Source organism: Mus musculus, chromosome 1, assembly GCF_000001635.26.
Source record: "Mus musculus strain C57BL/6J chromosome 1, GRCm38.p6 C57BL/6J".
NCBI lineage: Eukaryota > Metazoa > Chordata > Mammalia > Rodentia > Muridae > Mus > Mus musculus.
Window position 1 is genome coordinate 192,417,701 of NC_000067.6, and position 27,545 is coordinate 192,445,245.

Genomic DNA, 27,545 nt, shown 5'->3' on the forward strand with positions numbered 1-27,545 from the left:
TGACCCCATTATGTTGTAGAATGCCAGGCGGTTTTTCCTAGCTGTAATTTTGTACCCGTTAACCAAATAACTGTGTATTTCCAAATGATCAGGGGAGAATGTTTAGAATATTCTCAGCATAAAGAATTGACAAATAAATGGAATGGATAGACTGATTACTTTGTTCATGTATGTTAATTATTGTATGCATGTCAAAATATCATGCTGTATACCATGTATATACACACACATATATATATATACATACATATTTCTATATGTATGTATATGTGTGTATATATGTATGTCTGTGTATGTGTATATGTGTATATATATATGTATGTGTATATATATATATATATATATACACATACATACACACACACACACACACACACACATATATATGATTTGCTTGTTTGTAGAATTAACCTGAACATGACTACTTCTTGCTGACTGCACTGAACCAGTCCAGGCCAAGCACCCCTCCTCACCCTTCCCTTTGACTCTTGTGTTGCCACCCAGAGTCAAAGCCTCTAATCCCACTCTGGGTTTTCAGCTGACATTTGCTCCTTGATCTGTGCCACTGGTCACAGTTTCACTTGGAAACTTCTCACATGCTTGGTATTTTCTCTGTATGATGCCTCCTAGGCCTCCTCTGACCTGGGTGAACTACTGCCACAGAGCCTTTGTGTATGCTATCCTCCTGGAATGTTCTACTCCCACAAGGTTCACTCTGACATACTCTAAAGCTGTCAGCTGAAATAGCATCTCCTCAGAGACCTTTCCCATGCCCGATTCCCTCCTAGCCCTGACTTTCAGATCTGCATCCTGAGCATTCCATTCTGCAGAACGTTCTAGAATCCAGACACTGCTTGGCTTGCCCAGGGAACTGAGGCATAAGAGTGCAGTCTGGCCTCATGGGTGCGGGCCCATGCCCAGGGTGTGGAGGGAAGGAGGCTGTGGGAATGGACCTCACATTGTCTCTTCCTTGTCTGGCCAGGTCCTGCAGATCTGCCCCAAGGACATGCGAGCCGACATTTGCGTGCACCTGAACCGCAAAGTGTTCAAAGAACACCCTGCCTTTCGATTGGCCAGCGATGGCTGCCTGCGGGCCTTGGCCATGGAGTTCCAGACAGTGCACTGTGCCCCAGGGGACCTCATCTATCATGCTGGAGAGAGTGTGGACAGCCTCTGCTTCGTGGTCTCAGGCTCCCTGGAGGTGATCCAGGATGACGAGGTGGTGGCCATCCTAGGTATGTGCTGCCTGTCTTTGATGTACTCCTGGTATTGTACTTGGGGTTGTCTTAGTCACTGGACAGCCACATTTAACCAGTGATTTCTCCTTGGGGCAGGCTCATTTCTCCATCCATTCATCCATCCAACAAAAGTTGAAGTTCCTTCTTTGAACCGATTGGTGTTTAAGGCCCTTGGGGTTTTCTCTTCAAGGGGCTGCAGGCTACTGAAAATGATGAGTAAACAAACCATCATTTGGAATATATCGGAAGGGACATATGTTTCAGGATTCAAATGGGAACGCTTCCTATATAAAATGATACACAAGAAGCAGCCAAACAATTGAAAATGAGTTACATGGAGCAGGGTAAAAACAGGGTTCCAAAAAGAGAGAGGTCAGCCTGTGTGAGAGAGACAGGTGTGATTCACAGGGACAGGTGTGACTCACAGGGGAAACCTCTGAGTCACTCTCTATGTGACAGGAGCACATGGCAGGGCCACGGTGGGAGATGACACTGGGAGAGAGTTGACAAACCGTAGGCCTCAGGAATCCCATTAAAGGGTGTTGTTGATTTCACTTGCAAGAGTGGGGCAGGTGACCCGTGGTGAATTGAAAGTAGGGAAGGGGCAACATTAGGACTGTACTTTTGAAAAATTACAGCAAGTAGAGGTTGGGCTGTGGTGAGCAGGGTAAGCAGGTAAGAGACGTGTTATCTAGGCCCTTAATGAACAAAGATGTGGGTGGATGGAGAGAAACACATCACTTTGAGATATATAAAAAGTCAAAGGAGTCCAATGACAGTTTGCTCTTGGGAGAGGTAGGATCTCTCATTGGTTAACAGGGAGGCTAGTTCACCATATGCAGCAAGAAGGAATGTGGGAGGAGCAGGGACATGTGTAACATGACAGTATTTGAGAGCTTGACCATCAGTGGCCCTGGGGAAACTTCTGAGGCAGCCACAGGATAGGTCTCCAATACACACACATCTCTCTAAGGGGACAAGACATCATGGCATAATCACTATTTACAGACATTTGATTTTTGCCCAATATCCTGCAGATGCATCCTCATTGAACCATGCAAACTGGCTTTATTGCTCTCAGTCTCTAAGTGAGACAGTTGAAGTTCAGAGAGTCAAGTGTTTGAGGCCCACGGGGTCCCATCCCAGCAACCTCAAGACCTTCTGCTCCCACCAGACTTGTGAAGTCCTATTTCAGTATCCCTCTGTGTTCAGCCTCTCTATTCCTGCCCAGCTTTAAAATTGAAATACTGATGATTAATGAGATAAGTGGGGTTGGGATGCTGCAGGTACTGCTGCAGATTGTGGAGGTATGTTTTATGTTCAGTGCATGGTTGATTTCCCAGAAAAGTGAGATGGGTGGTACGAAGTTAAAGTGATGTTAGAATGAAGAGGCTGACTGCATATGAAGTTACTGCGATGTTAGAATGAAGAAGAGGCTGACTATGTGTGAAGTTACTGTGATAGAATGAAGAAGAGGCTGACTATGTGTGAAGTTACTGCGATGTTAGAATGAAGAAGAGGCTGACTATGTGTGAAGTTACTGTGATGTTAGAATGAAGAAGAGGCTGACTATGTGTGAAGTTACTGTGATGTTAGAATGAAGAAGAGGCTGACTATGTGTGAAGTTACTGCGATGTTAGAATGAAGAAGAGGCTGACTATGTGTGAAGTTACTGTGATGTTAGAATGAAGAAGAGGTTGACTATGTGTGAAGTTAATGTGATGTTAGAATGAAGAAGAGGCTGACTATGTAGAGATGGATGAAACTTTTAAAACCTAATTTTGCTCCTGTCTGATTTTGGAGTACCCAAAGCATGGCTTCCTTCTTGTTCCTGGGGCACTTTGTCAACTTGCCCTCTTGGCTATACTGTGCTCAGGGTAACCCAAGGATGATGTATACTCCTTCAGCATTTGCTGGAAAATGGTAAGGGAAGCCTGTTGAGTCTGGGTTGGAGCTGAAGTGTATCTGGTCTGCTGGGTACCATGGTGCCTACAGAGCCCAACAGCCTAGTCCTGGCTTCTCCTCACTCCCTCCTCTCAGAGACCTGAGGTTGTGGGCCAAACACAGGAACAGTGAAGACATTGTTGTAAAGTATCTGAAGGAAAGGGGTTCTTATCTCTGCCTTTAAATTCACCAGTGAGGACATTGGGCTAGCCAGGATTCTTGCACAGCTAAGATTAACCACTGACCAATCCTTTGAATTTGGATTAGATGTAACCCTTTGGAGTCAGGCATCTTGTACCAACTTCCCCACAGATTATTTAAGCTTTTGAAAAAAATCCATCCTGAGGCCCAGCACTATCTCTCGTGTGCTCACGATAAGGGATTTTTAATGCCCCACCATAGACACCAGTACGATAGACTTGGGCATGGAAGGATGATAGCCTGAAGCGAGATGAGAAGGACAAACAACCCCTTCTCCCTTCCTCCCCTGCACACCGGCCTTCTTACGAGGCAGCGACTTCATAACCTTGTTGATTTGACTAGTTACTGCTTCTCCAAATCTAGCCCTCTGGGCATCCAGCCTGCTCCAGTTAGCGCATAGTTAGACTTCAAATATAGCTCAGCAGCTTTGGATTAAACGTGTTGGTTGCTCTCAAGATGTCCAGACTAGAAAAAGTCTCCTCTGTGCTTCCAAGAGCCAGATTGAGCCCCCAAAGTAGGTCCAGGCTCGATATCCTACGTTAACTTGCCAAGAGACTCTTAGTCTATAAAAGGACTTGACAAGTTCTTTGAGCCAACCTGTCCTTTAGGCCATGAGGCATACAACATTCCAAGCTGTTTGTTCCCTGGAAACACCCACCTGGATCTTTTTAAAATTCCTTTCTCCTTAGAATCACTTTTGTTCAATGAACTGCAATCAGTTTCTTCCTGAAGGGTTTGAGCATCACATGGGACTGAGAACTAGACCTTCATTGTCCTCCGATGCCCTTTAGCGCAGTCTCACCCAGTGCTGTTGAGCAGATGCTGTCAGGAGTGGGTTGCTGTGGTAGACCAAATCTTATCCCAGCCCTCAAGAGCTGCCTGTGGAGCACGTGACTCTAGACAGCTTCCCCTATGCACATCGAGGGCTACAGAGCATGAGTAGCTATCGAGCAGTGCTGTGTGCCCAGTGCTCCGGTAATGAAGGGAAATATACCAGTGTTCATGCCAGAGGCTACAGAGAAAATGCTGGGACACAGCTGCCCATGCCGTCAGACTCCAATCTTACCAGTTCAGTCACTTATAACCTGCTAGCGTGGTTCCTCCCTCCAATTCGATTATCCCACCCCCATTCTCTGTTTAATTTAAGTGCAGACTCCAAGAATGAGAAGGGACAGTGATCAGAACTGAGTGGGCTTAGCATGTGCCCAAAATAGAATCCCTCCCCTCCCCACTTGCTAAAACCTTATAGACTTTTGGTGACAGCAGCCACAATATAAAATGCTAATTACATTGCTAACTGATGAGCGTACATGTAAAACCCAGCATTTGTCCTGTTGAAGGAAATGCAGTCTGGTGGTTCTATTAGAGTCTGTTGCCTTTCATTTAAAAAAAAATGAATATAGTAACCTAATAAATTGGTTTATGGAGCTGATCAAAGGTTGCATTTAGAAAGTGTGCCTCCCCCAAGCCATGGCAGCCACTCTCTGATAGAAAGCACACTGTTCCCCAAAGACAAAGATCATGGCGGCACTCCCTTCTGACTTCCTTCTGGAATTCTTTTAGAAACCTCTTACCAGCTTCTCAGATGTAGTCTTTGTCCTTTTTACATGTGGGGTTCTTTTTTTTTTTTTTTTTTTTTGCTTTATCATGATATTTATTTTTAATTAAACCAACCCCTTCTTCTTCTTACTTCTACTCTTCCCATGCCTAACATCCCCATCCCAGCACAGGGCAGTTCAGTCCCATCCCCATAGCCTCACTGCGTGTCCTCATAGGATGGCATGTAGGTCCTCAGGTTACTGCTTGCTCTGAGATGCCTTCGTGCATTTGCTGAGTTGGAAGGCCACTTTGCCTTTGCCTGGATAAGGTGCTCCTTTGGGCCATTGTTCTAGGTTGGATATTTAGCAGCATCTGCTGTCATCGAGGATCATGGTGGTGTTTTCTTCAGGGGACAGAATAAGCCTTGTCTTAGAGAACCATTGTGCTGAACTGAGACAGATGCTTAGTGACAATGTGCACAGGGGGCTCACTCTGTCCCTCTCTTGAAGCAAGCAGGCAGATAAATGCTCACAGAGAAGGCAGAGCCTTCTGAGAGCTTGGAAGGCCCCAAGAAGTGTGGTAGGCTGAGCATTGGGGTAGAAAAGCAGCAGGGTTTCTAGGGGTACTGGAGGGAGTGTGAGTGTGAGTGGCAGGCTCAGGCCAGTGTGAGTGGAACTGTCCATGCCTGTTCCGTCAGCTCAGTGTGCACGGGGCTTTGCCAGCCTGTTGCACTGTGATATCAAGAGCACTAAAGCCTTGATTGTCATTTCATGTATGGTTGGACATCGCCAACCTTAGCTATGGAGTAGGAGAGGTGAGGCACATAGAAAAGGAAACGAGACAGGAACCCATAAGCAGGGGCCTTTTATGAACTTCACTTCAGCCATATGATGTTGTTAATTTTTGACATTTGTTTGGAGCCATTGATCAGCAGGGGACCCTTCCCAGTGATTGACAGACCAAGCCATGAGGTCTTTGCCTTGGTGGTGGCTGGAAAGATGGAATCAGATGAGGTCAGGAATGGGTCAGCTGTGAGGAGGGGACTTGTGTGGTGGGTCATCCAAGCCAGCACGTGAACTGGAACCCAGAGCTGCAGTGATAGTGGTGAAATGCAGCAAGGCTGGTGTGGACGTCACTGTGTCATCATGAGAAATGGGGCACTAGCAAGTGAAGTATGATGTCATGAGAGCTGTGATCCAAAAGCACTGAAGAGTGGGGCTGAGGGACATGTGAGGTCGCCGTGGCTCATGACAGACAAAGAGCGCTGAGGTACAGTTAGAACAAATGGAGAAGGCCCACAAGGAACATTTGAATTACATAGAAACAGTGAATGACTATTAACGTGAATTTCCCTCCAAAGATTGCATAAGATGCAGTTTGAGGGAAATTATTCATTTGTTAGAGTTCAGTTTTAACTGGATATCTATGTTTTTTATTTGAAGACTTTGCCAAACTTAGTTGGGAAGCGCAGGTGGACGAACTGTCAGGGACAGAGGTATCCTGGTTAGTTTCCTGTTAGTTTGACACATCGAGAGTTATCTGGGCAAGGGAACCTCAATTGAGAAAAAAACCCATTAGATCAACCGGTATGCAAGTCTGTGGAGCATCTTCTTGATTATTAATATAGGAGGCCCAGTCCACTGTGGTGATACCACTCCTGGACAGATGGTCCTGGAAAGCAAGCTGAGAAAGCTCTGAGAACAAGCCAATGAGCAATGTTGTACCATGGTCTCTGCTTCAGTCCTGCCTTCAGTATCCTGCCTTGAGTAGCTCCTCTCCTGACTTCCCTTCATGCTGGACTGTGATCATGTAGAAATGTGAGCAAAATAAATGCTTTCCTCCTCAAGCTGTATTTGGTCAGTGTTTTATAGAAAACAAACTAGGTCAGAGAGTCTCTTGGGTTGTAAATGTTACTACTGGAAGGTAAGGGGGCAAACAGGGAGGCACAGGCAGGTTCTGATGCCTGGGAAGTGGGAGAGAAGTATTTACAAGGAAGAGGCCATGAAAGCAGAAAGTGTGACACTTCCATTAGACCATGCAGAGACCCAAGGACACTGGACAGAGGTGCAGCCAGCATTGCTTAGAAAGGTGAGTCTGGAACCAGGACATGAAGACAGGTCATGAAGACAGGTCAGAACCAGGAAAGGCACTCAGGTCTTAAGCTAGAGATTTAAGAATTAACAGAAGAAATGTAAAATGGGAAGAGAATGAAAAGCCATCAGCAGAACATACAAGTCTTTCCCTAAATGACCAAGCATTTGAGAGCATTTTTAAAGAAATGGGGTGTAGCCATTCAGAATGACCATAGGGAATTTTAAATGATGTGAAGTGTTATTTGAACATGTTGTGATTGATCCCAATTATGTAAAGACAAGCATGCAGAGATGAGACTCCATGGGCATCCTTGCTAGCAAGCTGGGGTAGATGTCTCATTTGTGAGGCAGGAGGAGATTTTTATTTTCTTATCAAGTTTGTTTGACTCTCAGGCTATCTTTAAAAGAGCATGTGCAGGTCTGGAGAGACGGTAAAGTACTTGAGTTTAGATCCCAGCACTCCCGTAAGAGTGTGTGTGTGTGTGTGTGTGTGTGTGTGTGTGTGTGTGTGTGTGTGTCTGTGTGTGTGTCTGTGTCTGTGTGTGTGTCTGTGATCCTAGAGCTGTAGAGGCAAGAACTGGAGGTGCCAAGGCTTGCTGTTCAGCTAAGCTTGCCAGTCAGTAGCTTCCACGTTCACTGAGTAGCTCTGTCTCAAAAAAATGAGGCGGACACCAATAGAGGAATACACTAGACATGACCACTGCTCTCTACATCAAGTACACACACACACACACGTGCACATACATACATGTGTATTCATAACAAACACACACACACACACACACACACACACAAATAAATGACCTCTCGTTTCTACATCATGCAAACACACATGCGTGTGCTACATATGTATACATACACCAAACACATTAAATAAATAAATAAACAAACAAATAAATAAATAGATGATATTTTCAAGATGACAGTTTAAATTTTTTTTCAAGTCAATCTTGAGAAAGTGTCATTTGCTTTCCCAGACACTGTTAGGGTATCATTTTTAAGCCCAATTTTTTCAAAAGAATGTCTTGGCAGCAGCTCTTTTGCATTTTACTGTCCAATCAGAGAAAATGGCATGTCTCTGCATGTGCCTATATCCCTCCTTCTGACTGTCCTTGGCACCAATGGGCATATCTAGCAAAGGTTTATAAACAACAACCTCAATATGATAAATGCTCACTCATTCAAAGATTGAAAAGCCACCTCCTTCCTAGAGATGCTTCCCGGGGTCCCTGGGAGCCCAGGGTTGGAGAAAAGCAGGCTCCAGTACTGCTGCTCATCCCTCTCGTGGGCACCCCTGCACAGGGAGCAGGCTCCAGTACTCTTGCTCTTCCCTCTCGTGGGCACCCCTGCACAGGGAGCAGGCTCCAGTACTGCTGCTCGTCCCTCTCTGTGGGTCACCCCTGCACAGGGAGCAGGTGGACCGTGGGGTGAGCGTGTTGCCTGTACTTAGCACGTGTCAGGAGTTGTGCTCGAGGCTCTCCACACTCTAACCAGGCATCAGAATTCACCTAGCACTCCATCAACCCGAGCAGTTGCATTAAATCTATACTTCTGGTAAGGAGCCATAATGCCAATCACCCAGAACAAAGCACAAAACGTTTCTATTCGGTAGTGTCCACATCGTGTGATCGAGAGAGGGTGAGGATAGACCGTGGGTGATATTTTCTAATTTCTTCTCCTGTTTAAGCAGTTTTTAAAATTAGTTTTCATTCCCCGAAGACACGGGAAGTTAGATCTACTATAAGTGATCTTTCTAAATGGAATCCCTGTAACTGCATTGTCCAGACAAAGGACTTGGTTGTCAGAAGTTAATGTCAGTTAGGGGAAGTATGAGATATAGAGGCACTCTAGTGTCATATAAAATGTTTCAAGTGTTTTAAGTAAGGAAAGTATAATACAGGACTGCATGTGTGGTAGCCTGAGCTAAAAATGTCTATGTGCACAGAAGCAGGATGGAAGACAAACCAAGATCTTAACAAAAGCATCCTGGGTGGCATCTGTCATTTTCAGTTTTCAAATAGGGTTGGATAATTTTTTACAATGTACTTCTATTCTTTTACAGATAGCCAGATTGGGGAAAAATCCAACAAGGTTTATGGTCTCATCTGTAGGGATCTTGGTAATTTCCACCAGCTTTTGGTGGAACTCTGGGGTCCACTTGCTTGTGGAAGAGAGGTACTTGGCCAATGGAATTTTATCTGACAGACAGGGAGTCATCATGATGGTTCTAAGACTCTACTTTAACTGAATCCTTTTGTGTGTGAGGCCCATTTGGTAAGAGATACCAGCCTTCTTCACACTCAGCATCACTGCATGAGGAAGGCTGGGGACACATATGGGGTGAAGGTTCTAGAAGGCTTCTAAGACAGACAGAGCTTCTATCTTAGAGCAGTCTCTTGTTCACACCCCTCATCTTTGCTCCCTGCTCCCACTCACAGGGCAATTTCTAATGTGCATCATTTTATTTCATGGTTGTAAATTTGCCTGTAAACTTTCAGCTTAGTAGAAAGCTGAATCACACTGAGCTAAGGGAACATTTCTGAGCAGGTCAGCAAGTCAGCCTGACAAGGCAGCTGCTGACGCATAGATTCCGCTGTCCAGTCATCTTCCCAAAATCTCCCAGCCCAGGACATCCCAGGCCTTTGGCCACACTCGTCCCCGTCCCAAGCTGTGCCTCTCACCTACCTTTGCAATGGTTAGCTCATTTCATATGCTTCCCAGGTGTGGCGTTAGGGGCCTGAGACACAACATGAACAAAAAGGCCGGTCTCTCAGGGAGCTGAGACAATCATCTGGAAGACAGGTCATTATACACTTACCAGGCAGAGCTGAGAGTGGCAACAGTGCTGACAAGAAGATGCTGTCAGAATTCACACAGCAGGCATCCAAGCCAGCTGAGCCACAGAGTAAAGGAAGGCTTCCTGACAAAGGCTGCATCAGAGCCGAGTGCCACCAGGTTCAGCCGTGTCTGGGGCTGGGCTAGGAGACGAGAGAGTGAGAGGGAAAGCAGGCACAGCATCCTCAGGGTGAACACTGGCAGAGCTTAGAAGTCACATCTAGCAATGAAGAGCAGTTCAGACTACAGAGTTCTGGGGCCTCTTGCCCTATTAAGGTGAACATGAATAGATTAGTAATAGGGGGGCCAGGGGTGACTTTAAACAGAACAGGGACAGAATTTCACTTGTGCTTAGGAAAGTCATCCAGGCAGTTGTTTGGAAAGTGAATTAGAGAGCTGAGGTCAGAGGGGACCAACAAGGAGTACGCCAATACGCAAGAGTAGCCTGACCTGATCTTATAGCAGTTTAAGTGAGAGAAAATAGAGCCAAGAGATACTTGGTAGATGAAGTGAGTAGAAGATGGTCCTTCACTGTTTGTGAAATAAGAGGGGACTTTATTAGGGTGAGCAATCCAGGAGGATCATGGGCTTATCGTGGAGGAGACTTTTTCCTCCCTCAGATGTATGGGTCTGAGCTAACTGAGTGTCCGCAGGATGATTCTGGAGATTTGACTCAGGGTACAAACCCTGCATCACTGCAGCCCAGATGCATGAGAGCAGGGAGGGCACAAGCCCAGAAACTCCCCACTCTAGCAGGGGTATGAGACTGAGAAGAGAATCAGGGGTTCAGAGCAGGTCCCTAGGGAGCACCTGTACCTAGGAAGTGTGTTCAGGAGACTGGGGGTGGGGGTGGGGGGCTACTACAACAAGGAGAGTGGCCAAGACACTGGACTGTTGCAGAAGCCAGGGGTAAGGACAGGTACTGGTACCAAGTTCTTGCAAATGCCATAGAATATGTTTAACTGGACAGAGATGTCACAGTTTGTAAGATCATCAATATTTTATGACCCAGTTGCCACATATATGTTGTGCTATGTGTATACCAACATGAATACATACACACAGACACACATACAGACACACAGACACACCCACAGACACACACACACTTTTTTAAAACTCCAGAGCTGGGCATAGTGGCATACGCCTTTAATCTCAGCACTCGGGAGGCAGAGGCATGTTCTCTGTGTGCTTGAGGACAGCCTAGTCTACATAGCCAGTTCTAGGCCAGCCAGCATTACATAGGGGACCCTTCCTCAAAAAAAAAAGTAAATAAAACAAAAACAAAATTTAAGGCACACATGAGTGCATTAGAAACAACATGTCATACATGTTGAGGATTAGTGAGTATTGTTTAGATTGATTAGCAGAGGGGTAATGATTGACAGAAATGAGATGGATGGGAGACCTACAAAGAGGGAGAAACTTGAAAGAGGGGTGGGGGGGTTTCAGGTGGATGGGTTCCAGGGCCTAAGAAACTGTATGGGTCTGTGCAGAGGTGTAACCAAGAGTGCACAATACAGCAGGTGTGCAGAGGGGTAGCCAAGAAAGGACAACACAGCAGGGCAGGCCAACAACAGATTAGCTGCTTGTCTCCTTATCATTAAAGCACCTAACAAAAGCAACATAAGGTTAAGGAAGGACTTACTGGGGCTCACAGTTTGGGAGGAGACAGGAAGGTCATGGTGCCAGGGAGGTCACGATGGCAGGACCTCGAGCATCTGGTCCTGTTACATCCATAGCCAGGAAGCAGAGGGTGAGAAATTCTCAACTGGCTTTCTCTTCTTTCTTTTCAGTGTGGGCCTTCACCCCATGGTTAGGGTAGGTCTTTCTATGTTAGTTAACCTAATCTGGAAGCTCTCACAGAGATCCACCTCCTTAGTGATTCTTGATCCCACCAAGCTATCAGTATTAACCACTACTAAGTCCGATCATTGTCTTTCCCTGTACAACTGCTATCGTTGGGATGCGCTTTGTGTTTATGAACACGGAGAGTCCCAGTGTTGAGCCCTAGAATTAGATGGATCATGGTGCTGACCAACCTCCCTGCACCACTGTAGTAGGCGCCTGCAGCACCTCAGGGTGGCGAGAACTCTTTGTTTCATGGAAGGGGATGGTCTAAGCAGGACAGACTATTGGAACTGCTGCCTAACAGTGAGAAAAGGTCGACTAAGACAACCAAGACTCTTAGTGGGTGAGGGGCACACCTCAGAACCCGTCTTTGTTTCCACCTGTGCAGTTTGCCAGAGCCACCGAGCCCTTCATGCCTGTCTAACTTCTGTGTAGGCAGCTCCATTATCTTCTCCGTGAGCTCTCCTTAGTCCCTCCTACTCCCCACCCCAATCTTGGCATTGCTTGTGTTTTGCTATTTTGTTGTTCATTATGACAGGCATGCATGAGTTTCCTCTTCTTTCATTATAAACTCTGTGGCCCAAGAAATGACCCTAGAAATGATCTCCACCATGCCATCCAGCCCCATAAGATGCCGAAAGGGATCTCTGACCCACAAAAGATAAGTCCAAATCATTGGTCTGGGTTGAATCGTGTGCAGAGATGGCAAGAGGTGGACCAAGCTGTGGGAAGTCAAGCTAAAAGCTCTCTGGGGGTGGCAGAGGCATTTGGAGAGGCCTGGCCGTGACCTTATTTGTGTTACTGTCCATCTCTAACTAGAGGTAGGTAAAGAGTGCCATCCCCATGGATCTTTCGTACTGACTGGAAAGAGAGCAGGGGTCTGAACATGATGCAGCTCTCTTACAGAAGTTATAATCACAGCAAATTTCTAGAGACAGATGCATTCTGTGAAATGGGGGAGACTCAGATCTGTCCCTGGAACCAGGGTCACCTGAGCATGTCTAGTTCCAGCCATTTCTTTTTGCTGGGTCAGAAGTCCAGTAAGCACTCAACACTTCAGCAGCCAGTGAAGTAGAGCCCCAGGCTTTGTTCTCGGGAGTCATTTCTCACCATAGAGAGGAAGCAACTGATGAGATTTGCAGGGTGTCTGTCTGTCTGTCTGTCTCTGATGCATGTTCTCATTCTATAAGCTGTGGCACATAGAACAGAGGTTGTAACCTCTGCAGCAACATTTATTTATGCAATGAAGGTGACAAGAGATTTGCAGCTTTCCTGTATATTACAAGATGTCAACATTTAGCTTCCTTACACCCACCCACAACCTCAGGCAGGCTTGGGTTGCAGCCCTAAGGACTTGTGGAGGAACTCACAAGTGTTCCAGAGTCAGCAGGCTGGGCCTTGGCCTCTGGGAGGAAGCACATAGTAGGTACTGGTGCACATCGTAGGTTCTAGGTGGTCCTACTCTCTGGCCGTATTCAGAGTGGGCAGGGAAGCTGGTCACTGTCGTCAAGGGGAGCTGGCTCACATGGCTGGGTCTTTCACCTTAGGCTGAGAAGCTGTGCCTTCCCTGAAGCAGGTGAGGAGATGACTCAGGGGGATACCTGCCCACAGATCGTGTTGTCCCAGCCATTTGTGTCATACCAATGAAGCCTGTCAGAACCTGCTTTGCTCCTGCAGGCTTTCATAAGTTAACATGTGTTTTTGAAACAGTTCCCATTTGCTAGTGGAGTTTGGGTTTGCTTGGGATTCAATGAGTCCTACGTATCACATGCTTAACCCTCAGCTCATCTGCACCAAAGTGGCTGCCTTCACAGGAAGTAGGATTAGCCACTTGAACTTGGGCTGGAGAGCTAATCTGTGTTATGACATCACCAAGTCTCCCAGCTCTGTGGAAAACTTCCCAGTGTGAGGCGCTACTGTCTCCATGCATTGATTCATGTGTGTTCAATCCCTGCATGGGTGTCCTATGATCTGTGCGGTAGGTAGATGCGCCTCTTGAGAGGGCTCGTAAATGAGATCTGTACAGTCATATTCATTCATTAAATGCACGCAAGGAGCTATTATTTCACTTTAAGGGTTCTTCTGTAATTAGAAAATTTCATTAAGGAGGCATAATGTTTCTATATTGGGTCTTGTTTAAATGAGATAATCTTGGTAAGAAGCAGATAAAATTACCAATCAGCTTCTACTCAGTAGTTACAGCTTAATTATACCATGTTTCCTCCAGTAGGAACTGTGGAGTTTGGAATGCTGCCTTTCTCACCAGTACTCAAAGCGTGTAGCCAGGAAAGCCAACCTGTTAGAGATATTTTCCCTGATGGGAAATTCTGCTCATTAGAGAAGGTCCTCACCCTCTCCTGTTACTTTCTTTCAGAAACACAAGGGTGCCAGCAAGAGCCTAGGTGGTGGGTGATGTTCTATTGAAACAGTAAGTTCACCCATGAGGCCATTTCTCTGCTCAGAGCTCCATGAACCGTGTGTCTAAGTGTCTGCTGCTGGAGAACAGCTCCTTAAATGAGATACTCATTCTTGTTTCATAGCAGGCTTCCCAGATGATTGTATTCATGTGGTTTTACTGCACTCACCCAAAGATTTGACTGGGCTGAACCAGCCAGAGGTTTATTGGCATAGCTGGTGGGTATGCCTAACTATCAGATGAGAGCTGGACTGGAGACCAGAGTACTCCTTGTGTATCAGGCTCTCCCTCATGCTGATCAGACTTCAAGATAGACACTTCCAGGAATGGGTACTTCAAGAGACCCAGGCCATCAGCTACCCATGATCTTGCCTTAAAAATCTCAGAATGTCATTTCTACCTGACTGTATTGATTAAATGACAAAGTCTAGCCTTTATTCACCTACTCAAGAGAGTTATGACATGTAACTGTACTACCAGAAGGAACAGGTAACATTGGTTTATCAACAGTTTGGCATGTTTCTTCAGAGGAGGCACATTCTCTAGAAGAGCCAGATTACATAGATATGGAGGTCACATGTGTCATGGTGGACAAGGTGGGAAGGCTATAGGATGCTTAATATATATAGGTGAGTTTCTAGAGGTCAGTACTGTAGGGCATCATGGAGAAATCCTGTTTCCAGGACAACCAGGAAGCATCCTACGGAAAATCTCTACCTATTGGCTCTATATGTACCTTAGCTATCCATCACAGGCAATTAAAATTAGAACTTGGCAAGAGATCTATTTTTACACATAACACAAAATGTCTAAGCTTACATGTTTACCTTGAAGTTACTCCATGAATGTCCTATTCACACCAAATCTTTAAAGCCACTTTCATATGAGAACAACAGACACAGAAGAACCACAAAGCAGTGTCCCCAAGCCGTGCATAGTTTGCCTGATTTGGAGGAGGTAGAGGTATTGACTCACATTTTGGAGGTGCTTCGAGAAGAACATAGAGTATCTTTTATGCTTGCAATGGATACTTGGTACTGGAGAAGAAGTCACTAAGCCTGCTTGCCTCAGATTCTAACTGCTTCTTTTGCTATTGACAGGAAGACAGGTGCTGGTTAAGTGCCCAGGGTGCCTGGGTCTGTGGAGCCTGACCAACACCACTCTTGCTTTCTCCTTCCTCTGCAGTTCTTCTCTGACCCCCTGGGAATTCACAATCTGCCATGAAAATGTATAAGCAAGGTGAACAATCAAACCACATAGCTAGAGACCATACCAGGAATACATTCAGTTTTGCAGTAGACACGGGGTAAAGCATTCATACATAGAGAATATCTCTGAGAATGTCTCTGAGAGGAGGAGATGGGTAAGCACACAATGATGAAGGTTACTACATGTCTTATTCAGTGCTGCCATGACAGAATGCTACAGCAGGGTTGCCATATAAGCAGTAGAATTTTCATACAGTTTTGGGGGATCAGAGGTCCAGCATGGCCAAGTTATAATGAGGATCTTCAGATGCAGACTGCCTGCTTCTTATTGTATGTGCAAATGGAAGAAATAGCACAGGAGAACTCTCTGGGTCCCTCTTATAAAGGTGCCATGGGACCAGACATGAGACAAAGTCATAAACTATCTTCGTCAGTCATAAGCCAAAGGCTCCCTCCAATGCTGTTATACTGGGGTTTTGAATTTCAACATACAGGTTTGTGATATAAGCATTTATTTTACAATCTTGTATTGATTCACTGAATGTACTAATAGGATTCCAGAGACAGAAGATGCTGGAGATGCAATTTCACAGGGCCTATACTGCACAAACTAGGTAGGCATTTAGCAAGATTAAAGAATACATCTCCGGAGGTGTGGGGTAGAAGAACACATGACACAAATTAATCCTTAGGGTTGGGACAAATATGGGAGGTGTTGAACCCCACAGTTGCCTGCTTCTAGGTAGATAGTCTCAGCTAGTTGCAGCTTCCCTATTGTTCGGTTCCTGGGATGTCTACACACAAACACACACCTCATGTGTGGAGAATATCTATTCACCTCTTAGACACACAGGTGCAGACCTATGGCTCACTTCAGCCCCCACTTCCTTTTTGCCTACCAGTACCAACCAAGCTCCTACTATGTAGTTCTGTTGTGTGACAGTTTCTAGGGAGACATGAGTAAATGTCTCCCTATTTCAGAGAAAGAACTAAGAAAGACCAAAGTAATACCTTCAGATCCCAACTTGCTGAATAAATTTGTTGCAGGTATTATGGAAGTATAAATGAAGAGTAGTTACAGAAACATCTATAGCTCAGAGGCAGATATGCTATCAAAGCCCACCCCAAAATGGGTGACAACTCATGAGCATGGTAACCCTGAGGTCTCTGCTTGACCCTTAAGAAGATTGCTAGCTAGAGAGCCCCCTCCTTTTGGCAGTCTTTACTGCTTCTATAATCTGAAAAGGGAGGGGCCTTGTGAATCTGGTAAGCTTCTGGGAGTCTCTGAGACTTGTGAGTTATTTTTAAGACTTCCCAAGTCTTAAGGAGCTTCCCTCTCAGGATGGAATAGTTCACGTTGTTGTGTAGAAATTGCTATACAACATTGTGCTCTGAGGGGACTAGGGCATACAGCTCTTGTATGCAAAGACACACGGTAGTCACAGGTATGAGGAGTCAATGGGGGAAATGAGGTGTGGACAGACTGATAAGGACAGGGATGGCTTTCTAGGGGCTCAGCACCACCCTTGCAGCAGGGTGGCATTAGCAGGTATTTGCGTTATCTTAAAGGTTCTTGAGTTGCATGTTATTAGAAACCAAATTATGACTCTGTTTTCTCAAAGCCCAACCTGCAGGCTGCCAGTGAGTGCAGATCCCTCCCGATGGTCATGGTGCTCATGACAACTCTCTTTCCTCAGGGAAAGGAGACGTGTTTGGGGATGTTTTCTGGAAGGAAGCTACCCTTGCACAGTCCTGTGCTAATGTCCGGGCCTTGACCTACTGTGACCTGCACGTGATCAAGAGGGACGCCCTTCAGAAAGTGCTAGAATTCTACACAGCCTTCTCCCACTCCTTCTCCCGGAACCTGATTCTCACCTACAACCTGAGGAAGAGGGTGAGCTTGTGGCTTTGATTCTTTCTAAGATTTTTTTTCCCTGTGTACTTTGGGTAATTGCTGTTGCTGGAGAAATGTGCTAACTTTTTATTTAAGTGGAGAAGAACACCCCATGGCAGCCCTGTGCCAATTCCTTGCTTTGTTAGAGCTTTTGTTGTACAGTGGAGAGGAAAGCAAGTCTGTTGGTCTAGGAGGTGGATCAGACTTAGTGCAGAGAGGCTTTTGCTGTGTCAGTCTGTGGGTTGTAGTTCCTAGCAAAGATGGATAAAATGGGAGCTTATAGAATGGCTACATGGGACCACCTGGTCAATGTCCACTGCACCCCCAGGGCCAGGGATCTGTAGAGTGGTCTAAGGCTACTATGTGGCGGCTGGTTAAAAATCTTTATGAAAAAGACACGAAAGTATGAAAGTTTGAGTTCAGCAAACAAAGCTGTGGGATTTGGTTGTCAGGAGGAAGTTTTGTAGCCAGCCAGTTATTTGAGAAATAAGAAAAGAAAATGTGTTCCCCAAAGCTGTTTCTTTCATACCAGGTTGTCTGAGTTTTTTTCTCTCTCCATAGTCTCTCTGAAGTCTTTAGTTTCTCATGATTTTGTTTTGGTTTGTTTTAAGTCAAGATCTCACCATGCAGCCCTCAAACTTTCATCCCCCTCTCTCAGTCTCTCAAGGTCCATACCTGCCCTCATGACTGGCTTTCTTCTATGCCATCCATCATTGTTGGTTAAACACTAGCATGGCCACTCCAGAACAAGAGGGTGCACTTGGAAGGACTTCATAACAATTTCCCTGTAGTGACCTCATACCTGTCCCACTAACCTGGCTTTCACAGTCCTGGTCCCCGCTCTAGCTCACGTGTGGTTTGTGCTGAAAACCTTACTGCTCATGTGTGACAGACTCCTGCTAGCCATGCAGACTGTGAATGATTCATTGCCTCATTAGGTCTCTCCTGGTGTCAGATGAACTAGACTAGATAAAGAAAACCAAAGACTCTCTCCCTTCAGGGGACAGCACCTAAAAGAAGTGCTGTATGGGCAGGTAATGGCAGTTCCTACAGCTACTACAGTGATCATGACTCCCCCAAAGTGTAACAAGATGTAGGAGGGGGCAGCTAAGGAGGGAGGCAGAGAAGCCACGTCCAGGGAATGAGTCAAGTGTAGAGGAGATGCTGGAGTAAGGGAAGGGGCAGATAGTCCACCAGGAGAGCTTTTGACAGTGTCCAGAGGAAGAAACCAGAGCTTGGCACTTGAGTTCCTTGAGCAAGTTTTGTTAAGGCCAGTCTTTGGCTCTGCATGGTAGGTCTTTTCTTGCTTTAGTCCCTCCAGTGCATTGCCCTGAGCATCCTGCTCAGAGACCTGGGAGCACCAGAGCATCCCATATCATCAGTGTATAACCAGATAGAATGCGTGCAACTCATGCACCATTCAGTGATGAGGGGAAAGAGGTGGGCCTCCGTGTCTCTGTTTCCCCATCATGCAATTCAGTGTGGTAGAGAAAGCACTTCTCCAGCTCTTTGATTTCAGGCCCCTGTGGGCTGGGGATGGCTGGAGAAGTGTTCCTTACCTGTCTGCTGGCTGGGAGCATGGATGCTTTATGAAGATACTTTAAGCCGAGTGGATTCTCCAAAAACCTGTTTTTTGGTTTATTCCTTCTATCCATGAAAGCCAGTTGATTATAATCGGCTCTCAGAGTTGCTGGTGATATGGGTTGAAAAATATGCAGCTTGAGTTATTTGGAGAAGTAATCATTTTGGAATAATTGTGGCTCAAGTAGATCTGTCTAAAAAAAAACAAAAAAAAACAAAAAGCAACGATGTCTCAGTGGTCAGGCTGGTTTTATGCAGATCGAGTGATTGACAGCTCTAGAAAAGAGCAAGAACCAAAGTTGTGGTCAGTCTCAGATCATCCTTTCAAGTGTCAGATCTCCAGAGAAGAGAAGGTAGAGCTTGCCTGTGGACCTGAGGGTGTTTAGGGTCCTGTAATTTTCGACTCCAGAACATCATGGGAGGAATTCAATCATCTGATGAAGAGTCAAGCTGATTGACCTCAGAACTTTCGTCCCATCCCAAGTGCCTCTAAGTCTGGTATAGAAGCCAAAGTAATTTTAGTGACAGCCTTTATGTAAAAAGCCATTCTTTTCTTGGAAAAGGAGACTTGTCATTTTGGGGCACCCATTGTCGTCTCCCATTGTGTCCTTCTGTGAATTAATTCATGGTTGCACAGGGCACCAACGATGAGAACATTACATGCATGAATTATTCTCCTAGCTACATTTTTTTTCTGACAAAGTGAAGTTATTCTTGTGGCTGTTTCCAGCTTGGCAAAAATCAAGTGAATTATTTGCTAAGAGTCCTGAGGACACTGTGCCATCAGTATCCGTCTGGGGACTTGTCTCATCTCATAGCCCTCTTCCAGTGCACAGCAAAAACTCTGAGCCAGAATGCGCCTCAGTATCCAGCCCATCTCTCTTCCTTGTTCTCACCATCTGCATGCCACAGATAGGATGTGCCACAGAAATGCCACAGAGCTGGTTAGAAATGAAAGAATCAGAGCCCAAATGACTCCCAGACCAGAACATTCCTGAAGCCTCCTGGCTTCCCATGGCCTCCATATTCTAAACCTTACCTTTCTACCCCTGAGCTCAGCTGAATTCTGCTGCCTTCAGAGCTACTTTAGCATCTGGGCCAGGAAGGTTCTTGTCAGGTAATGCTGTCCTCCAAAGTCATGTAAGGTCAGTGTAGAGCTAGACCGGAGACCATCAGCATTGACCTTCCATTTTTCTTGCTTGTGAGTTTTGAGACAAATGAGTCTGATTTGGATCCTGCCTCTGCTTCTTAATTCTTCTCTAATTCTGGATGAGGAAGAAGGACTCTTCATCTTGAAGATGGAGAAGATTAATCGATAGCCTAGGACACAGGACACTTAAGATTAAGTTGATTTTTACTGTTTCCTTCTGTGTAACACTCTACCCATCATCATCATGTGCCTTTTCACAGAGGGGCCTTCTGCCTCTGCTCAGAGTTCCTGCTCTGCAGAGCTCAACACAGCAGTAGAGTCATGTTGAGACCACAGGTTCATCACCAGAGAGTGAAGAGAATCTAGCATACCTGTTTTTTTTTCTGAGCGGAGCAGCCTATGCAATGTCATGACAGGGAAAGAGTGGAACCATTAGCCCAGAGCCTGGCTAGGGTGCTGGCTCTTCAAGCATCTTTCTGCAGGCCCTGAGGTGCCTTCGCAGGCAGAGTTGTCGTGCTGCTGAGAGTAAGATCTTGCCAACTCCAGGAGGATGAGAGCAGCAGCAGCATTGGCTCAGGGATGATTTATATCAGCTCTGAAGTCCTCGGAGCCCATGATAGTGTTACCTAGCCATTATGTCTTCTCAAGGAGGTAAACCCAGAGGGTGTGGGGAAGAGAAACCCCTTTCCAAGGTTACCCAGACACTGGCAGACTCTGAAACATAGCTATCCTGCCCTGGGTAGTGGTACTCAGCCTTTAACGCTGTGACATCCTTTGGCTTTCTTCAGGTTTATTGACTTAGGGGATAGGCTGGCTGTCTTCTTAGCATAGTCAGTGACCTTTGCTCCCACCAGTGAACTCAGAAGCAGGGAAACCTGTCAGACCCCAGACTAGTGGCAAGGCACAAGGAATGCACAAGAAGATCACTATTTAGCCAGTATCCTGGGGACCTGACCCATTACTAGAAAGTCACTGCTTTGGGGCTAAGGTCCCGAGTGAATTCAGGGTTGCTGCTGACTAGATGTTGACTAAGCCTGTGCTTCTTAATTTGTAAAAAGAAGCTAATATTTTTGGAATAGTGGCTCACATCTGTAATTCTAGCACTTGGAAAGGGGGGTGAGGCAGGAGGATTGCTGCTAGTTCAAGTCTAGCCTGGGGTACATGGTAAGTTCCAGACCAGCTTAGGCTATAGTCTAAGACTTTATCTCAAACAACCCAACAATAACAAAAAGGAGATAGCACAGGATCTCTCATTAGTGTTATTGTCAGCATCGTGCATATTAAAGTATAACATGGCATAGCAAAGCTGGGCATGGGGTCACATGCCTCAAATTCCAGCAGTTGGTAGAGGCATGAAGATTGCAAATTCAAGGACAAACTGGGCTATAGACTCAATTTGAAGCAAGCCTGGGTGATTTAGTGAGACCATATCTCAAAACCCAATACAATAACCGTAACCTGGCCCTGCAGGCAGCACCCTGTGCACATTTTGTCTCACCCCCATCTCTACTTCCAGGCTTGAAGAGTTGAAGTCACTCTTGGTCCCCTTGTGTTAGGAGCAGGTCTGCTTCTTTGGTTAATGACTTGTGTGGGCTCCATGTCCCCGTGGATGGGGAAGAGGTGTCACCCCTTGGTGCTCAGGGATTGATCATTAAGACAGTAGATCAAATGTACCACAACTCAAGGATGCCAGCATACAAGCAATTAGGTAATTACCAGCAGCCAGTGCCAGGGATAATTGGCACACAGGTAATTGGATGGGCGCTTTTCATCCTCCAAGTGTAGGGCTTTCTTTTCAAAGCCAATATTATTGTGTGTGCGAGTATTTTTTTCTGCAGTGTTTGCTTATGATAATTTATTCCAGGAGGGATTTTTTAAAAATCGTAATTAAGGCTCAACCTGGTGTGTTTGGGAGGGAGCTGATACCCATCACCAGGGCTTTCTAAAGCAGAGGTTGCCATGGTGAACTGTCTTGAATTCCATGCATACACTTCTAGCCCACTTTAACCAAAAGACATTTTCCTCTGCAGAACTCGGCACCTCAGAGGTCTGTAGAGAGCTCTACTCGTAGGTGGTATTAAGAAGCCCTTTCTGTACTTCTTGTTCTTGTGGAATGCTGGTAAGCTAAGAAGTAAGGCTATAAAGCCAGGTGCTTAGCAATAGCACACATTTTCCTGCTGAACACTGGTGTTGATGATCTCTGCCTAGCCAATACTTTCCTTGTCATCCCACCATAGTGAAGGCTTCTGTAAAATTAAAATCATCTATTAGACTGTCAAGCCAGAGGGATAATGAAATCATGGTGCTGGAATCAGAGGTGGCAGAGGGTGCCGAGGATGGGATCGACACTATATTTTGTGAGACAGCAAAATATAAATCAAAATCAGCCTCCTTCCCCTCAGCAGGACCAAGAGGGACTGCTGAGGACCTGTGCAGTCTTCCCTGGGTCCTGCTCTTGCCAGGACCCCAGCAAACGTAGAGTCCACAATGGTCCCTGGGAAGCCTAAGGGGTCACTCTTCATTATGCCAATGCCAGCTCACAGTGCACGGCCAGGCTAGATCTTCTGCTTCTGGGAAAACAGAAGTTCTGGGATGAATTTGAATCTAGGAAATGTCACCTCATGGCTAAGCTCTGCCACTTGCCAGCCGTGGGTAGGGACTGGTGAGCACTGAACAAGAATGGCTCTTTCTGGTCTGTGGGTTCATACTGCCTCCCCCAAATGGTACTATTGGATGGGATGACAGAGAGCTGAGTACATTTCCTCACACATGGTAGGTACAGGGCACTTTGAGATCAAGCTATCAACATGTGTGCTACTTGTACCATAGCCACTGCTGAAGATAAAGAGCCAGTCTAGGATGTATTGCTTAGCCAAGTGCATTGCTGTTTAGGAATTCAAGTGTCCTGTCAGCTGCTAAAGTGCAAATGGAATAAGGGATAGGAGAACTGAATTCTAATACCCAAGAGTCTCTTGGTTAGAACATCGTAAAGCTAGATCTTGGGACCCACAACTAGCACCTTCTGAGAGGTTCCTAGAAGGATGCTGCTGCCAACTGCATCATGGGTAGAATTTCTCCCAACCCAGACTATATGGGGAGGGGCATCAAGGGCTGTGGCCATTGGAGCTTAACTCCAGTCAGTTTACCTGACATGATGTGACATGTTATGTTGACCACACACTGACCTGGGATAGAGGAGCCCAAGGCCCACATACTCTGTGGGAAGCAGCTAGTCTTAATTATGTTTTCTCGGGTGTGCTAATGACTCCCAGGTCAGGAACTTAGTAACCGAGTGAGCAATGTGCATGCATTAACACAGAAGCACTGCAGAGATGGATGCTGGCTGCGCTCAGAGGTGACTCTTCCCTACGAAGCATCAAGAAGCTGAATGATGTTCCAGGTTGGAAACATCCCCCTCTCCTGCTGCGTGCACGTGCTTACACACACACACACACACACACACACACACACAGTCCTGGGGAACTCCTTCCATACTCCTTCCATACACTTCCTCCTGCTATATGCCCTTCAGCTCTTTCATTTCTGAGGAGTGGGCAGCCAGTACTCCATAGAGCTTTCAGTCCTTGGCTAGACCTCAGGCGTTAACTTCAGGAGTCTGAAGATGTTCCCAATCAGCCTCAAAGCCTTGCTAGAGAGTCACTTTCTCTGTGAGCCAGGCACTGCTCTGTGTTTCTGACAAATCTCTGGTGTGGTAGTGCTCCCTGTTTCTATGTAAGTGCTCTTCCACTCTTCCATTCTTCTCTATGATTTTGAGCATATCCTCTATATTTCCCAGCTATCTTAGAAGATTTTATTCAAGGATCTCCTAAGAAGTGGAGAGTCAAGACGTGGAATGAACCCAGGCTGCCCTGTGACTTCTGTCATAGCATCTGCCTTTGAAGAGATCAGATGAATAGAGTCAATGCCAGCTTGTCCCTTCCAAGGAGACTTTGATCACCTGCCTCAGGTGTCATGGGCCCGCCCATTCTCTCATGGGCATCTGTACACATCATAGCTTGGTCACTGTGTCACATAGCTCACTATAAACTTTGTTGGCATTAGTTTTCTTTTTACTGGTATCCCATGACAGCCATAGTCTTTGCTTAGACCTCTAGAGTGAAGCTTCCAGTCCCTCAGAGGACCCTCGCTCCTTGGCTTCTCTTTAATCTCAGTCTAGGGAAAGCCTGCTGTGTTTTAATCCAGTGAGCACCACTCACCTCTGCGTAGCTCTCATTATACTTCTAATTAACTACTTACTGAGTATCTCCCTTGCCATCTAGATGTCTCATGGGGGCCAGGCCTTGTCTACTTGACCTACTTGTCTGCCCTGCCCAGCTGACTTAGAGCATTAAGACCCCAGGGAACAATCAAAGCACCTATAAGGAAATAAACTGATCGATGCCATGCCTCCCTCCTGTTCCTGCAAGTATTTAAAGCCTTGTCTGCAAGATGGCATCTGTATGGCCTAGTCGGCCATCACTGGAAAGAGAGGCCCACTGGACAGGCAAACTTTATATGCCCCAGTACAGGGGAACTCCAGGGCCAAAAAATGGGAATGGGTAGGTAGGGGAGGGGGGGCTGTGGGAGGCTTTTGGGATAGCATTGGAAATGTAATTGAGGAAAATATGTGGGGCTGGTGAGATGGCTTAGCAGGTAAGAGCACCCAACTGCTCTTCCGAAGGTCCGGAGTTCAAATCCCAGCAACCACATGGTGGCTCACAACCATCCGTAATGAGATCTGACTCCCTCTTCTGAAGTGTCTGAAGACAGCTACAGTGTACTTACAAATAATAAGTAATAAATAAATCTTTAAAAAAAAAAGAAAATATGTAATAAAAAAAAATTTTAAAAAAAGATGGCATCTGTAGAGAAACCTTCCTGCTTTCTCCGTCTGGAGCTTGGCTCGTATATCCTATAATATTCCTCGACTCTTCACTGCTTTAGAGGCCCTAGGTAGCTAGGACCTCAGCCAGCAACAAATAATAATCGCCTTTCTGCCAAGTGTGCACTAAAGTATTTGCATAGGTTATAATCTCACTAAGGTGCTAAAGATTCAGAGGCTCCCATGGGTTAAATAAATTCAGAGACTCGTGCACTGAGAAGATAATTGGAGTTCCAATCTGAACCGATCTGGCAATGATCAAGATTGGGCTCTTCAGAGTGGTGACCACAGTGGAGACACAGATGTGACCTGTAGGCCTTCAGTGCTGTGAGGAGGCTGCAGCATCCAAGCCTGCTATCTCCTCTGAGAGGTTCTGTGCAAGCATCAGGTCCCTGGACACCACCTCAGTGCATCTGGGCATAGTGTAGACATGCTAGGGCTCGCCTGATGGTTGCTGGCACTGGACAGTCTGCTCAGGGATGGGGCCTGTGGGTCATGCTGAGTTCACATCACTGAGCGGTAGAGCACAGTGAGACTGGGTGAATCCTGGTCACATTCTCTTTCTTGTGGCTCAACTCCGCTGATGCAGAGGTGACAGAAACCTTCTGTGGCAGGAACAATCAGGGATATAATTTGCTTCTGGCCATCATGAGAAGCCAGAGGAGTGGCAGCTTACAGTTAGATGCCAGCTTCAGTGGAAATTCACTGCTTGGCTGGGTCCTGGAGACTCAAGCAGAGACCTAGAGCCCAGCCAGGAATGGGAAGAGGCTTTTAAACAAGGAGGGTTTAGTAACCATGAGCCATGGGAGCGGTGGGGAAAACTTTAGGTGGGTACTGGTAAGAGACATCAGTTTACCCACCTGGAGACAAACCTGGACCCCTCTGGGTACTGCTGATGGCTACCTCATTGCTGGGTGGTGGGTTCAGTAGCAGTGGTTAATGATCATGCATTTGTCTGGGCGTGCTGAATTAAGAACAATAAGAATCGATTTGCCGAGCAATAAGAACTCAAGAGAGTCTGCAGAGGGAAACCTCTGGCCAGCTTCACACCTCCCTCCCCTAATCCCAAATGCATTTCTAGATCTTTCTCTCTCTGCTTTTGCCCAAGGAGAAGTTGCTTGAAGATTCCATTGGGACTGCTCAGGCTTTTAAGGTAGGGCATCCTTCAGGGCTAGCTTTCTTCCCCGTATATCAAGTGGGTCAGCATGGATGGAGAAATTATATTCCCAGGGGGTTGGGTAATTTGGCTGTGTCCTCTCCAATTCCCGTGGCACATGGCAATATTATAGCAGCCCAACAGCTCCTAAACCACTGGCTTTTCAGGCTTTTACTGCTCCTGGGCCGTGCTTAGTAATGAGAGCCAGCATATTTTCCATTGACAGGTTTAATTTTTAAAAAGCCCCTTTGCTTTAGGCAGCATGCTGAGGACTGTGCCTTATTCCTTAGAGATCCATTTGCAGACAGCTCCTGTGTGCTGCTGCATTTCCAACATACTTCCTTGCAAATGCTTAAATCGTATAGGGAGATAACGTCTGGTCCGCCGAGTACAGAATTTTAAAAGAGCTCACATCGCGTGTTTGTGTTATCCCGTGTCTAAAATCCTGCACGCTGCAGCCACACCTGGCGCCTCCTGTTGGTGGTGTGTCGTATTGCACTCTAACTCCAGGGGCCCTCTGGGACCACATGGGTGAAGTGAAGCTTTCCACTGGGTTCTCATCAACAGGAAGAGAAAAACCCATGCAGGCTTGGGATAAACCCATGGCAGATGGTGGGGTGGGAGAAAGTGTGTCAAGAGAGCATACTGAAGGCAGGATGTTAGAACTCTTGACAAAGAGAAGGTTCTTGCCCACAGAAGTCGGCGGGCGCACAGCTCCGATAGTGTGCTGAGCGCTGCTCCTCGGCTTGATTCAGTTGGCAGTGGGACGGACCGGGAATACTTTCTTCAGAAATGGAGGACTGGAGGAAAACATGGCAGGCACACAGCTCCGGCAGTGTGCTGAGTGCTGGTCTTCAGTCTGATTCAGTTGGCAGTGGGACAGGTCTGGAACACTTTCTTCAGAAATGGAGGACTGGAGGAAAACCCTGACTTGGGGAGCTTGGGAAATAAAAGCAAAGGCGCCCATGCCCGGGGTTTTGGGGAGTGAGTGGGTTTTGCACACACTGTTTCTGGAGAAGAAACTGCCTGTTTGGCACAGCCTAACTTCTTACTCAGGGAGGCAGATGCCTTTGCAAACCCCAGACTGAGCTGGGCTTGGACTCGCATGCTCACAAGCCGGATCCAGGTTTTCCTGACCCTCCCCCCTCCTGGCCCAATGAGCACAGCAGCAGAGCTTGGTTTGGCTGTTGAACCACAAGCCGAGGCTGCTGGAGAGCCGCCAGCATCTTCATCCCAGGCTTTGTGTTAAGCACCTCCTAATTCCTCTCTGACATTTCTCTCAGGTTGGAACCTGAATAGGAATGTATTCAGCACTAAGCCTGTTGACTAGTGCAGGAGGCAGGGCCCAATTATCTGTGGTCATGGGCAGCAGAGCTCTGTGTCTATCAGCAATCATTTCCACCACCCCAGTGAGCCTGTCAGCAGAGATGTTTTTTGTGACACAGATACACACACACACACATACACACACACACACACATATTCTGGGCTTCTTCCTGCCCTCCCTGCCCCTGCAGATGGCTGTTCTAGGTGCACAGGGTCACAGTATGGTAGGGC

General features: G+C 46.4%; 1 protein-coding gene across 4 annotated transcripts in view; it reads left to right on the forward strand.

The window, feature by feature from the left end:
* Positions 1-27,545, forward strand: part of Kcnh1 (potassium voltage-gated channel, subfamily H (eag-related), member 1) — a 321,016-nt gene that overhangs the window by 228,557 nt on the left and 64,914 nt on the right. For all 4 annotated transcript variants that reach the window (XR_373887.4, NM_010600.3, NM_001038607.2 and 1 more), the window contains exons 9-10: positions 983-1,235; positions 17,023-17,219. Coding sequence is in view for 3 of the 4 variants with exons in the window: in NM_010600.3 (NP_034730.1) it covers positions 983-1,235; positions 17,023-17,219 (450 nt within the window). In the remaining variant the exon portion in view is untranslated. The remainder of the gene's footprint in view (positions 1-982; positions 1,236-17,022; positions 17,220-27,545) is intronic.